Below are 14323 nucleotides of genomic sequence, written 5' to 3' on the forward strand. Positions count from 1 at the left end.
AAAAAAAAAAAAAAAAAAATTTCAAGTGAGGGCAGAATCGTCTTTTCGCTTCCAACTTGTTAGTTTGTTACTCGGACAGTCGGATTTGTGAGGAGGGAAACGGGTCGGGCCAGTCGATAACCACAAGAGGAGTTGAGTTTGTCGTGGAGGATGCAGGCCACACAAGCTTCACCTTCACCAATCTGTTGGAGACATTCAAAATGCGTGATGCTCTCTTTCTCTCCTCTCTCCCGTCTTCGGTAAGCATTCAATCTTCTCTCTACTCTCTGTAAGTAGTTCACTGCTTACCAGTAGAATTTCATATTTCAATTCCTTGTAAATTCCCCAAAACTTGTTTACAATTTTTCAAGTCTATTCCGCCTTTAGTATCACTGTTCTAGTTGCTTCAATCTATATCTGAACTTTAAGTTTTTCTAAGGAGACCCACTTCATGTTCTGTGTGTTTCCAGACAACCCAGCCCTGAAATTGATTTCTCAGTTGAGGAACTGTGAAATTTGTGGCCGCTCCGGTTTGAAATTTTGAGAGAATTGTCAGACATATTGGAATTTCATGGATACATTACTCAAAACACATAACAAGCTCGAGTTTCTGCACCCACTTCATGGGTTTTCAGAGAAAGTGAGTAATTGGAACTCTTCGAGGCAGGAGCTTCGATGTGGTCTCAGGAAGTCCTATAGAACTGGTCGTGTTAAGGCTAGTAGTAGTGCCCTTCTGGAGCTTGTGCCTGAAACCAAGAAGGAGAATCTCGAGTTTGAGCTTCCCTTGTACGACCCATCAAAGGGTCTTGTGGTGGACCTTGCAGTCGTGGGAGGCGGCCCTGCAGGGCTTGCGGTGGCACAGCAAGTCTCCGAGGCAGGGCTATCTGTTTGCTCGATTGATCCCTCTCCCAAGTTAATCTGGCCCAACAACTATGGTGTTTGGGTGGATGAGTTTGAGGCCATGGATTTGCTTGATTGCCTTGACACTACCTGGTCTGGTGCTGTTGTGTTCATAGATGAACAATCAAAGAAGGATCTTGATAGGCCATATGGGAGGGTTAATAGGAAGCAGCTCAAGTCCAAAATGCTGCAGAAATGCATTTCAAATGGTGTCAAGTTTCATCAAGCTAAAGTCAGTAATGTTATTCACGAGGAGGAAAAATCACTCTTGATTTGCAACGATGGCGTCACAATTCAAGCTTCTGTGGTTCTTGATGCAACAGGTTTTTCAAGATGCCTTGTGCAATATGATAAGCCTTACAACCCAGGTTACCAACTGGCGTATGGGATTTTGGCAGAGGTCGAAGAACATCCATTTGATGTGGATAAGATGGTTTTCATGGATTGGAGAGATTCACATTTGAAGAATAGTCCTGAACTGAAAGAGAGAAATAGTAAGATCCCTACTTTTCTATATGCAATGCCTTTTTCATCCAACAGGATATTTCTTGAAGAAACCTCTCTAGTTGCTCGGCCTGGACTACCCATGAAAGATATCCAGGAAAGGATGGTTGCTAGATTGAGGCACCTAGGCATAAAAGTTAAGAGCATTGAAGAGGATGAGCATTGTGTCATTCCGATGGGCGGGCCCCTTCCGGTGCTCCCTCAAAGAGTTGTTGGAATTGGCGGTACAGCTGGGATGGTGCACCCTTCAACAGGATATATGGTTGCGAGGACTCTGGCAGCAGCTCCTATTGTTGCAAATGCCATAGTTCAGTACCTTGGTTCTGATAGAAGTCTTTCAGGAAATGAACTGTCAGCAGAAGTTTGGAAAGATTTATGGCCCATACAAAGGAGGAGACAAAGGGAGTTCTTCTGTTTCGGCATGTCCATTCTGCTCAAGCTGGATTTGAATGCCACAAGAAGGTTTTTCAATGCATTTTTTGATCTAGAACCTCGTTATTGGCATGGATTCTTGTCATCTCGACTGTTTCTTCCCGATCTTGTATTTTTCGGGCTTTCACTGTTTTCTCATGCTTCAAATGCTAGTAGATTAGAAATAATGGGAAAGGGAACTATTCCTTTGGTAAAGATGATCAACAACTTGATACAGGATAGAGATTAGGATAACTGATATTATTTGTATAATGCAGATCGTTTTGGGAAGTTGGCGTCTTCAAAATACTTACACTTGCTAATATTGTGGAAAAAACCATTATGAATCAGCTACTTCTCAGAAGAGGAAGAAGATTCCATGTCTAATGCCATTATATTATTATATGTGAGAAAGTTGGCTTACAGAAATTCTTGTGGTTTGAAAGTAGTCTTATGTATTTCCATTTTCAAATATATGACTTAATGTTGATGTAGCGCAATCACTAAACGGGATACTTGTCGGCACTCCTAGTTTACCCATGATGGTCTCTAGGGAAAAAAAGGTAAAAAGAAGAGAAAAAATTACTGTTGCACTGGGGGAGACATCACCTGTAGATTATGTGTGAAGTCTCAGATTTTGATAAAGGAGAAGTTGATTGAAGTCAAAGAACCACAGAAGTGAGTTAACATAAAAGAACTTAAGTTGTTCAAATCTAAGGTTCATGAAATAAGCTACGAATGCTGAGATACACGTACTTTTAATGATACCTATCAAATTTGTGACTGATATATGGTGACTTCAAGCCTGGAAAACCATAAGGAAAAAAGGTCTGGAACATTCAAGAGAGACCTAATAACTGATTTTCAGGCTGAATACATTCAAGCGAGCTTCATTTGCCCGAAAAGCAAAATGGATATCTGAAATTGTTTCTGCTACATTTTTCTTGAAATTGAGCAAATTGAGGCTGGTTTGCTCTAGTGTGAATTTGGCCTTCTTAATTGAACAACAAACTCGACATAAGTTGAAGTCAGGCAAAATGAATAACATCAGACTCGATTTTGTCAGAAGTGTTGATTAAACTACTCGAGAAACTCATCATATGAAATTACATCGTTCCACACATGAATATTGAATTACATTATGACAAAAACTTAAGCTAAGTGAAGAAATAACAGTACATGTTCAGCTTCATATCTGCCTAATGAGAGCTGAAGTTGGGAACCAAACAAACCAATAGCAAAAACCATACTAGGAAGAACCAAACTTGATTTTTGTACCTCTGTGTGAGTGTGTGTATCACTCTATTTTTAGCTGTCTCTTCAAGTACTCGCATACAGCATTGCAGGCAGAGGGGGGAGAATTGATTGTGTACCAAGTCTGGATGCTGCTTAACCCCAGAGCTGCTAAAACACCAAGGAAAGCCAGGATAGTCCAGGGGCTACTGAAATGATTGTGACAGAATTGAGCCATCCAGTTTTTCCCCCTGTTTTTGTAGTGCTTTTCTAATTTGGATTTGACACTGCGGTATGTTTCACTGTTAGGCACCAAGTCAGTGCCTATCTCATTGAAAAGTTGAGCCACCTCTTCATCACTCCCAAGTAAGTTGTGTAGTACGCGTGCCGACCTTAGCTGTTTAACATCATCTGCATGATCAATCAGTGAATCCAAGAAGCATATGTAAGAGGTGACCCCAAAGTCATTTTGGAAATCAGGACACATTTCATAGGCTATCAAATTCAAGAACTTAGGCCTCGTGGAGTCGTCTATTGATATTGGTGGAAGATATAGGAATCCTGCAAAGCCTAGAAGAAGAGTAAAAGATATGTCCCTCAAGGTGCTTGTCTTACTAGGCTGTAAATGGATCCCTGTTGCTTTAAGCTCCTGTATGTTGCGGAATGATTGTCGGCGATGTTTAGGTTTTTTCTTCTTGGGGTCGATAGATTCTTTGGGACCTAGCATTTTTGTCCTGAGAAGCTCGAGAAGATGAGTGGGCTCTTCCATGTTTACGACGATATCTCCTGGTTCACTCGTTTTCTTGTGTTTGTGCCATTTCCATTTTTTTCCTGCTGCCATGATGTTCCTTCCAACAAATCCATCGATTGCGGTCTTCAAGTCCCTCTCTTTGTCACTTAAGCTCATCAACAGCTTGAGGACTTGGTAAGGGAGTTGGTTTTCTAGCAAGAACAAATCCTGTTCTGCAAAAGCCACCTGATCCCTCTTGATCCTGAAATCTTCTAACTCATTATTCATAAACGAGTATATGAACTGTAAGGTTGAACACCTATCTAAGAATAACAATTGTGTAGCAGTCCTCATCGGTGTAGGATCTTGTTGCTTCCTCATCGTAGCAGTCCTTTAGTTCGTTGATGTTGTCCTCAATGATCTCTTGTGCAAATCTTCAGCTCGACCGCCACTTTCTTTGATAAATTTTGCTGCCAGTGCGAACTTGAACTTCTCTGCCAGCTGACACCTTGCTTTATTATGATGGAAAGGACCAAGTGCTACTGCCCTTGGCTCATAGTATTTCTCGAAATTTGGGTGATCTCGGAGCATGTCGGGAACCCTTTGGATCTTTGGTTTTGAGCTTTGAGACTGAGGCTGAGCTAGCCTTTCTTCTGCTTCCTTTATGTTTCTGAACAACTCCTCCTTAGAGAACTGTTCAAGGATTGTGATGCTCCGACTTGGAGCTTCATTCATGGAAGCCATGTCTTCATTTCGTGCCATTTTTGAAGTGCCTGTCTTAATAAGGCAACTCTGGCTCTTTGAGTACTGGTTCTAGTGTCTGCTTGTATAGTAAGAACTAACACATGCCACAGAAACTTGTGGATTAAGAAAACATAAAGGGTAGTAACACGCACATTGCTCAGGATCTGCATATGAAGCTTGGTATTATATGTAGACAGTCTTACGGAAAAAAAAAATTTAACAGTGCATTTGGATGAGAAAATTATAAAATCCGTAGGAATTTATAAATGAGGGAATTTTTAACTCCATCAATCTAAAATGAGCTCCTTTTAACTTTATTCCCTATCTAGCAGGGAGCATCTTTGGTACAAACTCGACACTCTCTACCAGATGATTCGATTAACTTCAAACCCCGCAAATCCAACTGACTAATATTACTTGGGGTGGTTTATTAAAATCAAAAGAATGAAAAGCAATATCCGATCATAGACAACTAGAGCATACAAAAAGTTTGAGATAGCCCTGTCAGACTACCAAGACTTGTATGGTAAATGAACATAAACAAGATGAATATTTTATTCTTAATAAATAAATGTTGCCACAGTAAGCATCATATATACCTACAATCCATCCTTGAAAGTGTTTCCACATTCAATCAATCTTGTACTTCAACCGACTGTCCAAAAGGACAACATATAAGAATCTTCAATTGTCTCTGAACCAAATTTTGGTAAGGGCCAAAAGCATACGTAACATAATTCTAACTAATTAAGGGTACCAAAAAAAGTGAATTCATTGCTTAGCCGGTAATATGCGTGGATATAAGAATATCGAAATGACTAGTTCTGTGAAAGTTCTCGGCTGCGCCTGGCAGCAGCAACAACTGCATTCATCAATATTCCACGAAATCCGCCCTTCTCCAGCTCATGAATGCCAGTAATGGTAGTTCCACCAGGTGATGTTACATCATCTTTTAGCTGACCTGGATGCTTCCCAGAACTAGTAGCCATAGATGCTGCTCCTAATACCTAAATAAAAAAATAAAAAAATAAAACACAATATAAACAATCAGAGCTCCTCATAACAAAGAATCGAAGAAGAATAAATGGAAATTGCATAATGAGTAATGCCAGGAAGAATCAATGGAAATTGCGATGAAGTTTAAGTGGACATTATTACAATAGAAACTGTAAACGTGCAAATACTTTTAAAATATCTTGAAAACAAATAAAAATTTTAGATTTATCTTTCAGATTTTAAAGCCACTGAATATTCATATAGAGTTAGAGATTTAAAAAAGAAAGAGAAAATTCACTTCTTTAGTTACTTTTTGTGTGCAGGTAATAGAGTTTAACTTCTTAAAGCATAGTGATTTATAACTAGGATATATTACATGAAACATGTCCCTTTTGTGCAACTGCATTGTCAAAATTTTGAGAAATATAACAGGCACATGGCATACGCACGCACATATACACGATGGTGTGATATTACGTGACTGCTTTAGTATGTCATTTGACTTACAGTTTGAGATGCTAGACCCAATGCAAGTTCTCGCGGTAGACCTGCAGCAACTCCTCCATCTGCCAAAGCCTCTATAGCCAAATATATATATGCAGGACCACTGCCGCTGTAATTTCCAACATATATTAATCAAAACAAAATTTAAAACTCAAAAAGCTGGAATGAGAAACATTGCATTCTCTGAAAGATGCAGTGAAAGAGGAACACAGAATTATCATTTCACTTATTTTTTAAGTTGTGTAGGTGCAATAGGAGATAAAGTAAAGATACTGTACAGTAGAGTATGAATCAGTATGAGTTTATTTCATGACTTCAAGTTACATACCTTAGGCCAGTAATTGCATCAAACAATTTTTCATCGGCTTTCCAAATCTTGCCTACTGATCCAAATGATTCAGCTATTAAGTCTCCATCTTGTTCTGTTGCAGCTCCTCCCAAGCTCAAAACTGTTTGAACATAGGATTAAGAACTTCACCATATTCATCCCAGTTATACAAACTTTCAACACCATATTAAAAACAATATAAAAGGGCAAAGCAAATTAGAACAACGAGAGGCAAGAGTTTGTAAACCCATATGCTAAACATGAGAGACCATGAAGTTTATGACAATAAAACGTATAATTTTCTCCGATATCATATTATAACCTAGTCATTTAACCAAATGCAGTAAGACAATCCGCATTTTAAAAGTCTTCTCGCCACTGTCACATGTCATACCAGCAGGTTTTAGGGTGCATAGCTCTCTTATTGCAAGCTTTTGTTGAAAATATAATGAGAAAGGAAATAGGGTTCAGTATGCTATAAGTCTGCTGCCTTATCATATTGTGAGAGTTCTGAAGGCCGCTGGAGCAATCCATGATATAGGCTTTAGAAATGTTATCAACCTAGTAGACATAAAATTACCTTTAATGCTTTCCATGACATAAGAACTGAAAAGCTGATTGGATGAACCAATCCTCATAAACGAACATATTAACTATACATATAAGAGATTGGTTCTCCAAAGGACAACTTGTTCAGCCCCTACACATATCTTTTGCTGGAAGCTAATGAATTTAAAACAGCATCCATTTACTATTCGTAGATTACAAATAATATCATTGCACATTTTTGGTTTTATTGAGCCTAAGCCTCAGATTTAAAATAAAATGATAAAAATTTGAAAGGAAAAAACAAACATCATTAAAAAGATAGTTGAAGTACCTGATGCTGCAACACCAACAGCAGAAGGAGTATTGGGCATTACCCTGATAAATCGGCTGTGACGGGCCTAATCCTGAGGAAGATGGAACAAATTGGTTAGCAAAATACAACAAGCTTGAAAGCTAAAGACTTGAATTTCATACATTTTTCAGAAAGATTGAGATCACAAAGTCATATGTGAAACTTAAAAATAGAAATAAACACACGAACCATGAGATGTATACTCGTACAGGTAGAAATCAATGCACAAAAACATGAGCAAATAGGAAGAAACAACGAGCAGCTATACTCTTTCATGTTATGATTTCAAAAGCTGAAGATGACAGCAATCTTTATGCATAAGATGTTGATCAACATAAGTTGTTTCCTGGATTGGGCCTCTCCTGGTATTGAGAGCACAGTTACTACAGTCATCATCAACCAACTAATAGTGTGTGCCTCATAAGTCATTATTATGCTAGAGCTATCACCAGTCTTCTTTTTTCTTTTCTTTTTTGTCTTTTTTTTTTCACATGAAACAAAAGCATTCATTAATAGTTGACCCAATAACGAAAGTTGCAACAACACTGGAGATTGAATGCAGATAAGAGTAATAGGATGGTGAAAGTGAGAGACCTGGGGATCTTTCAATTTGACTCCAGCTGCAATTGAAACAAGCAGCTTCTTTCTGGAAAGCAATGGCCTCAATTGCAAAACTACATCTTTGACTGCATAAACCATTATCATAAATGTCACACTAAACATACACAAAATCATCATCTCCAGAATCAAGAAACGTTTCGATCATAAAAGGGCATACATACCAACTTGAGGTTTGACAGCGAAAATGATGACATCACTCTCTTCAACCACCTGTTATGAACACGAGTCCAAAGAAATCGATAGATGCAGATTACAGACATGATGAGAGACAAAGAAGAAGAAAGAGGAGGGGAAGGGGCCAAACGTCGTCGTTGCGAGGGAGTAGGTAGACGCCGAAGGACTCGAAAGCTTGGCGTCGAATGGGAGGTAGTGATGCGATTTTTGGGGGAAGAATGCCTGATCGGATGACTCCTCTGGCGATGCTCTCCGCCAGTTTACCTGCTCCGAAACCAAGCTTGTAGGTCTCCGTCGGGATGGATAGCGCCTCCATTGTTTCGGGATCTTTTTCTTTCGTTTTCAACACCTTTTTATCTCACTTTCTTTTGTATTTGTGTGCGCTTTTTATGCTGCGGCGAGTCGGGTGTTGTGAAGGTGGCGTTTTGGAATAGGTACTTGAGACCTAAGGCCATCTCCAACCCAAAGGGCCAAAAATGGCTCTGGGGCTAAATTTTAGCCCTAAATTCTGTACTATTCATTGATCTGACATCAACAGTCTCCAATCCGTCAATTTTAGCCCAAAAACTAGTCATTGCTGACGTCATGCATATGTCACGCAGCACTACACGGGTGGGCCTCCCATTTCTGATCCATTTGGCCCTAAGGGCTAAAGGGCTATCTTCAAGGCTATATTTGCCCCTTTGTTTGGCCTTTTGGCCCTAAATTTTAGCATTTTAGCCCTCACTTGTTTGGGTTGGAGACCAAAAAGGCTAAAATAAAGTCATTTACCCCTTTAGCCCAAGGGGTTGGAGAAGGCCTAATTGCCTAGCTGTAGCTGTGTGGTTCTTTGGACATTTTGGACTTCCAAGGTCACTCAATCAACTCACGAATCACGATTACTTGATCGCCATTGTCGGAATCAGCTACTTTTCAGAAGAAGAAAAATATTCTATGTGTAATGCCTGTTTGGCTCCAATTTTGCTGCAGCTGGTCAACAGTCTCTTTTCTGCGCGGGCGTGCCAGCACCGTTCGGTGCGGTCGTTAGGGGTGTCCCTTGACCTGACTTCTTTTGAGCGACTGTAGACGAGGAGAGCACCAACCTCGTCGCAGGATTCTTTGTGCCTCGTGCTGGAAGACTTTGTCTTGTGTCACCAAGTTGATACTTAACGTTGTAGGTTAAGCAGAGCGAAATCACCGGGAAGTAGAGAGAACTTGTTAAAGCGTGACTTTAGCTTGGTTGGTTTGCGAGGGCGTTACCCTTGCTTGGCTGGTTCTGTAACCGTTGTGGTCGCGGTACTACAATCGGCTCCCGAGAAGACTAGGACCGAAGTACGTTGACAGAGGGTTTGGTGGCACTGAAAGTCAGCTTCTGAGAAGACTAGGACTAGGAGTGTGATCACCGGTAAGAGAAAGAGAAGGAAAGGAGTTGCTCTTAGAGAGGTTTGCTCTAGAGAGACTTAGATCATCTTAGAGATGTATTGATGAGTGAATTGTGTTTCATTGTAACCTCTATTTATAGGCTACCATGCCAAAGTGTTTAGCATTAAACAAATGATAGTGGAGCATTAATTGGAGATCAGAAATGATGAATTTTGGAGATAAGGAAGCATAATTGGAGATAAAAAATGATGAATTTCGGAGATAAGGAGATAAGGAGGCATAATTGGAGATAAGGAATGATGAATTTTGGAGATAAGGAAGCACTTTCGGCTCCTTTATTCCTTCAATTTTATCTCCATCAAGCATTCAGATTTTGACCGTGACCTCTTCATAACAAATGTTCCACTATGAGTCTAGATCACCCTGGTCAAATTTTAGAGCTTTTCATATAGTGGTTGGGCCGGAAACGCTGCTGGACCTCTTACAGGTCTAGTTTTCCAGTTTTGCTTCTGCAAAAGATTGGACTGATTGTTTGAAGGCCTTCCACTCAAAAATATCTCTGGCACTCTTCATAAGAAATGTTCCACTATGACTGTAGATCATCCTGGTCAAATTTCAGAGCTTTTGATATAGTGGTTGGGCCGGAAACGCTGCTGGACCTCTTACAGGTCCAGTTTTCCAGTTTTGCTTCTGCAAAAGATTGGACTGATTGTTTGAAGGCCTTCCACTCAAAAATATCTCTGGCACTCTTCATAATAAATGATCCTTGGGATGTCTAGATTTAATCTGGACAGTTTTAGCTCATTTTGATTTCATTTGGTTAGTCTGCTGCCCCTCCTTCCTTGTTTAGCTCGGTTTCTCCTAGCCAAAGTAGGAAAATTTGCTAAAGTTGACTTTTCATGTTTCCATGCTTCCATGCTTCCATAGTAGGCTTTATTTAGCCTCTAAATATATATTTCGAACTTGTCGACAATATATAGCTTGAGCCACTGACATTGGCTCAATTTCTCCAAGACGTGCCTTGTCAGGACAAAATGCTCATTTTGGGTCCAAACATTGCCCCCCAGACCTCGAAGTCAAAGGTCTTCGTCTTGACTAAAGAGGTCTTGAATCAACACTACTCTTATAATGTTGTTGCTCCAAAGCCACTTGTATTGGCTTGACTGATAATACTTGACTGATTCCATATAGGCCTCTAAATAGGCCGTAAAGCTTGAATGCCACAATCTGGATTGCCTTTGTTATGAACTGACGCTTCCTTTGCCAACTTTATTGCCCCCCATGGATCTGGCGAAACTTGGGCAGGTTGTAGGAGATCAGAACTTTAGCGTGCCCCCCATGCGAAGGAAACTGCTTTTGATCGCGAATGAGTATCCTTCTCTTCCTTGGTGGTAGCTTCGTCATGTGTATAGCAACATGTATCTGCCTTGTTCGCGGGCTCTCTGTTGATTTTCTCAAATGTAGGTGTTGAAGCCGCTTTCCTGGCTAGATCAAGGCCTATAGTACTTGGCGAAATAAGATGCAAAATAGCAAACTGTTTGCTGTCATTTAATCCTTCGCGAGTCTTATGTCGAAGAGGATGATTAGATCATGGCTATCGACATCATGACGTGTGACCAGGTGAAACCACCATATCTGCTGCAACTTTAGTATCTAAAACCGCATCGGTTTTAATCATGTTTTATTTAAAAACTTCAGGCCACTATGCTGGCCCTACGGTGGTAGGAAAAGGTGGAATATCTTCACTGTCGCCTTAGATGCGATTCTCAAGATGGAATAATGGCTCATTAATTATTAACTAGGGCCACTCACTGGCCCAGCTAATAAACTAATCTCCAAAAATATCTGAGCTATAAATCAAAGTGTAATGGAGAAGTATCTCTACTGTCGCCTTAGATACGATTCTCAAGATGGAATAATGACTCATTAATTATTAACTAGGGCCACTCACTGGCCCAGCTAATAAACTAATCTCCAAAAATATCTGAGCTATAAATCAAAGTGTAATGGAGAAGTATCTCTACTGTCGCCTTAGATGCGATTCTCAAGATGGAATAATGACTCATTAATTATTAACTAGGGTCACTCACTGGCCCAGCTAATAAACTAATCTCCAAAAATATCTGAGCTATAAATCAAAGTGTAATGGAGAAGTGTTCCTTGCAACCCAGAAACGGCATCTAAGAAACCATTCGTTATCTGATCGCAGATGAAATCACTGAGAAAGCCGCATTCACCTGGCGGACTAACATGAGTGTTCGATGTAGAAGTCAGACCATAGAGGAGAGAAGTCGACTGATGGGCTTTGGTGGCGGCGATAGTCAAGCGAGTCTGGGTCCCACACTGATTATACGCATTTATATACGTGTAATTATATCTAAAACACTAGAATTAAACTAATCCTCATGTCAATTATTATGTAATTAATTCACTTTTATTTATCTTGTAGTAAATAAGCGGAGTTATGAATTTCGGAAGAAATTGTGCAAAAATGGAGCAATTTGGAGTTTTCGACAAAAGGACGAAATAATCAATGCGGGTCAACCGTAGTCAACACTATCAAGGGAGCGGAATCTAATCACCTTCGATACTATGTTGTGGAAGTGCATAGAGAAGAGAGAAGAAAGAAGAAAAAATAAATTGAGGAAAAGGAAGAAAAAGGAAAACAAAAAAAATTGAAGTTTGCTGACGTCATCATGACGTCAGCAATGACATCATCATCTCCTTTCTTCCTTCCCCACGTGCAGCTCCCTTCCCTTCTTTTCTTTTCTTTTCCTTTTTCTTTTTCTTTTTCTTTCTCTCTTCCTCTCACATGTGGCCACGTGGTCCTTATATCTCTCTCTCTCCTTATCCCTTCACGGCAAGACCACACACATATTCAAAAAAAAAAATCTCATTCTTCCTCTTCTCCACAACACCACGCCCAGACTATTAACTCCAAGACCCTCTATCTTCCTCTCTAACACCGAAACCACCCCACCTCCAACTATCCTTCTCCATTTCTTCCTTCTCATCTTTTCTTCCCTCCTCACCAAGATCTCTTCCTCACCAAGAAATTCCTTTTTCTCATCTTTTCTTCTCCTCACCAAGATCCACACTTCCTCACTAAGATCCACCTCACCAAAATTCCATCTTCTCATCAATTTCACAAAGATTCAAAGGGGAAGCACTTCAAGCATTAGGGGTTTAATCACCACTTGGGTAAAAGGGAGAAATTATAATTCCAAGGCTTGTTATGTTTGCTTTTTAGCATTTGTAATTTGTCTTGGTTGTTCTCCCTCTTCTATACCTTTTCCTCTTTTGTTTGTATGAAATTGATGGAATTGATGATGTATATATTTATGGGTAGTGAGTAGAAATTTTGTTGGGGGTTAGGGTTGTGTGCCCTAGCCCAAATTTTATGTAAATGATGCCTATTTTAATGTCATGATGCAATTTAATTTGATGGATGCTTATATCAATTTTTGTTGGGTTGAAATGCATGTCTAGGAGCCTAGTCAACTCTAGGGTATGTGTTTTGAGCATGTCTAGGATGGAGTTAGAGGCTTGACCCCCTCTAATTCCTAAGCTCTACCCTCAATTTGGTATTGTAGGGGTTATAAGCATTGTGATTTACACCCGCCGCGTGATTGCAAGGGTGAATCGCTTAGTGGTCTAATTCTTGAGCTTTATGCCAATTAGAGCGACTTAGAGACCCTTGAACCGGCTCTAGCTCTCTCTAGTTGAGTTTTTGTGACCCTTGAAACGGCACATTAATATCGTAATTGAGAATATATGGTCCTTGAGCCTTGAACCGCCTAGGATACGACTACCGCCAAATGAAGAATTTTGCATCTACATTAGATTAGCTTCCGGCACATAGGATTTGGGTGAAGGAACCTCCCTAGCACCCAACACTCTCTTGTCTTGAATTTTTTTCGCAAACTACTTTAGCATTGCATTTTTCATTTCTAGCAATTTTCTATTTTCGGTTCTTAAATTTAGTTTAAGTCTTCACAATTAAAAATCACAATTTCGGATACTTGTTGCTAGGATAATTTGTATTTGTGCTTAGTTGTCCGTAACCAAGTGGGGGTTCCCTATTCCCTTGGGTACGATACTTGGAGCTTAATTTATTTGCCCTAAACTTGATGACCGTGTTGTATTACGCGTGAGGCGCTAGTATAGGCACCGAATCAATGGCGCCGTTGCCGGGGAGAATGCCATTTGGGCTTTGCAATGCCCCCGCTACATTTCAAAGGTTGATGATGTCTATTTTTCATGATATGACCGAAAAATTTATGGAGGTGTTTATGGATGATTTTAGCATACATGGAGATAGCTTCGATGATTGTCTTGCCCATCTATCACTTGTACTTGCAAGATGTGAGGAGACCAATTTGGTCTTGAATTGGGAGAAATGTCATTTTATGGTAGATGAGGGGATTGTATTGGGGCATGTTGTTTCATCACGAGGCATTGAGGTTGACAAGGCGAAAATTGACTTGATTGCACGTTTGCCACCTCCGACTAGTGTGAAGGGTGTGAGGAGTTTCTTGGGACATGCGGGATTTTATCGGCGGTTTATTGAGAATTTTTCCTTAATCTCTAAACCTCTATGTGATCTCTTGGCGAAAGATTCTAAATTTGAGTTCACCTCCGATTGCCTACGTGCTTTTGAGTTGCTTAAGGAGAGGTTGACACAAGCACCTATTATTGTTGCTCCTGATTGGTCACTCCCATTTGAAATTATGTGTGATGCATCAGACTTTGCCTTGGGAGCCGTGCTTGGTCAAAAGCGAGATAAGCGCTTGCATGCTATATATTATGCTAGTAGGACTTTGAATGAGGCTCAAATGAACTACACTACTACCGAGAAAGAACTACTAGCGGTGATTTTTGCTCTTGAAAAGTTTAGAGGTTATCTCTTGGGTTCAAAAGTGATAGTCCATACGGA

General features: G+C 40.1%; 1 protein-coding gene and 2 pseudogenes across 1 annotated transcript; 1 reads left to right on the top strand and 2 right to left on the bottom strand.

Moving 5' to 3' along the window:
- Positions 1 to 90: 90 nt before the first annotated feature.
- Positions 91 to 2223, top strand: LOC133724716 (lycopene beta cyclase, chloroplastic). The gene is made up of 2 exons (XM_062151541.1): positions 91 to 239; positions 450 to 2223. Exon 2 carries the CDS (start codon positions 551 to 553, stop codon positions 2042 to 2044), a length of 1494 nt encoding a protein of 497 aa, XP_062007525.1. The 5' UTR covers positions 91 to 239; positions 450 to 550; the 3' UTR covers positions 2045 to 2223.
- Positions 2224 to 2975: 752 nt separating this feature from the next.
- On the bottom strand, positions 2976 to 4586 carry LOC133737987 (UPF0481 protein At3g47200-like; annotated as a pseudogene).
- Positions 4587 to 5059: 473 nt separating this feature from the next.
- LOC133735759 (pyrroline-5-carboxylate reductase-like) lies at positions 5060 to 8389 on the bottom strand (annotated as a pseudogene).
- Between the last annotated feature and the right edge of the window lie 5934 nt (positions 8390 to 14323).

The sequence above is a fragment of the Rosa rugosa genome, chromosome 1 (genome assembly GCF_958449725.1).
Source record: "Rosa rugosa chromosome 1, drRosRugo1.1, whole genome shotgun sequence".
NCBI classification, from domain to species: Eukaryota; Viridiplantae; Streptophyta; class Magnoliopsida; order Rosales; family Rosaceae; genus Rosa; species Rosa rugosa.

Excerpts from the sequence above, each read along its gene's own strand:
- LOC133724716 (XM_062151541.1), top strand. The coding sequence starts at position 551 with ATGGATACATTACTCAAAACACATAACAAGCTCGAGTTTCTGCACCCA.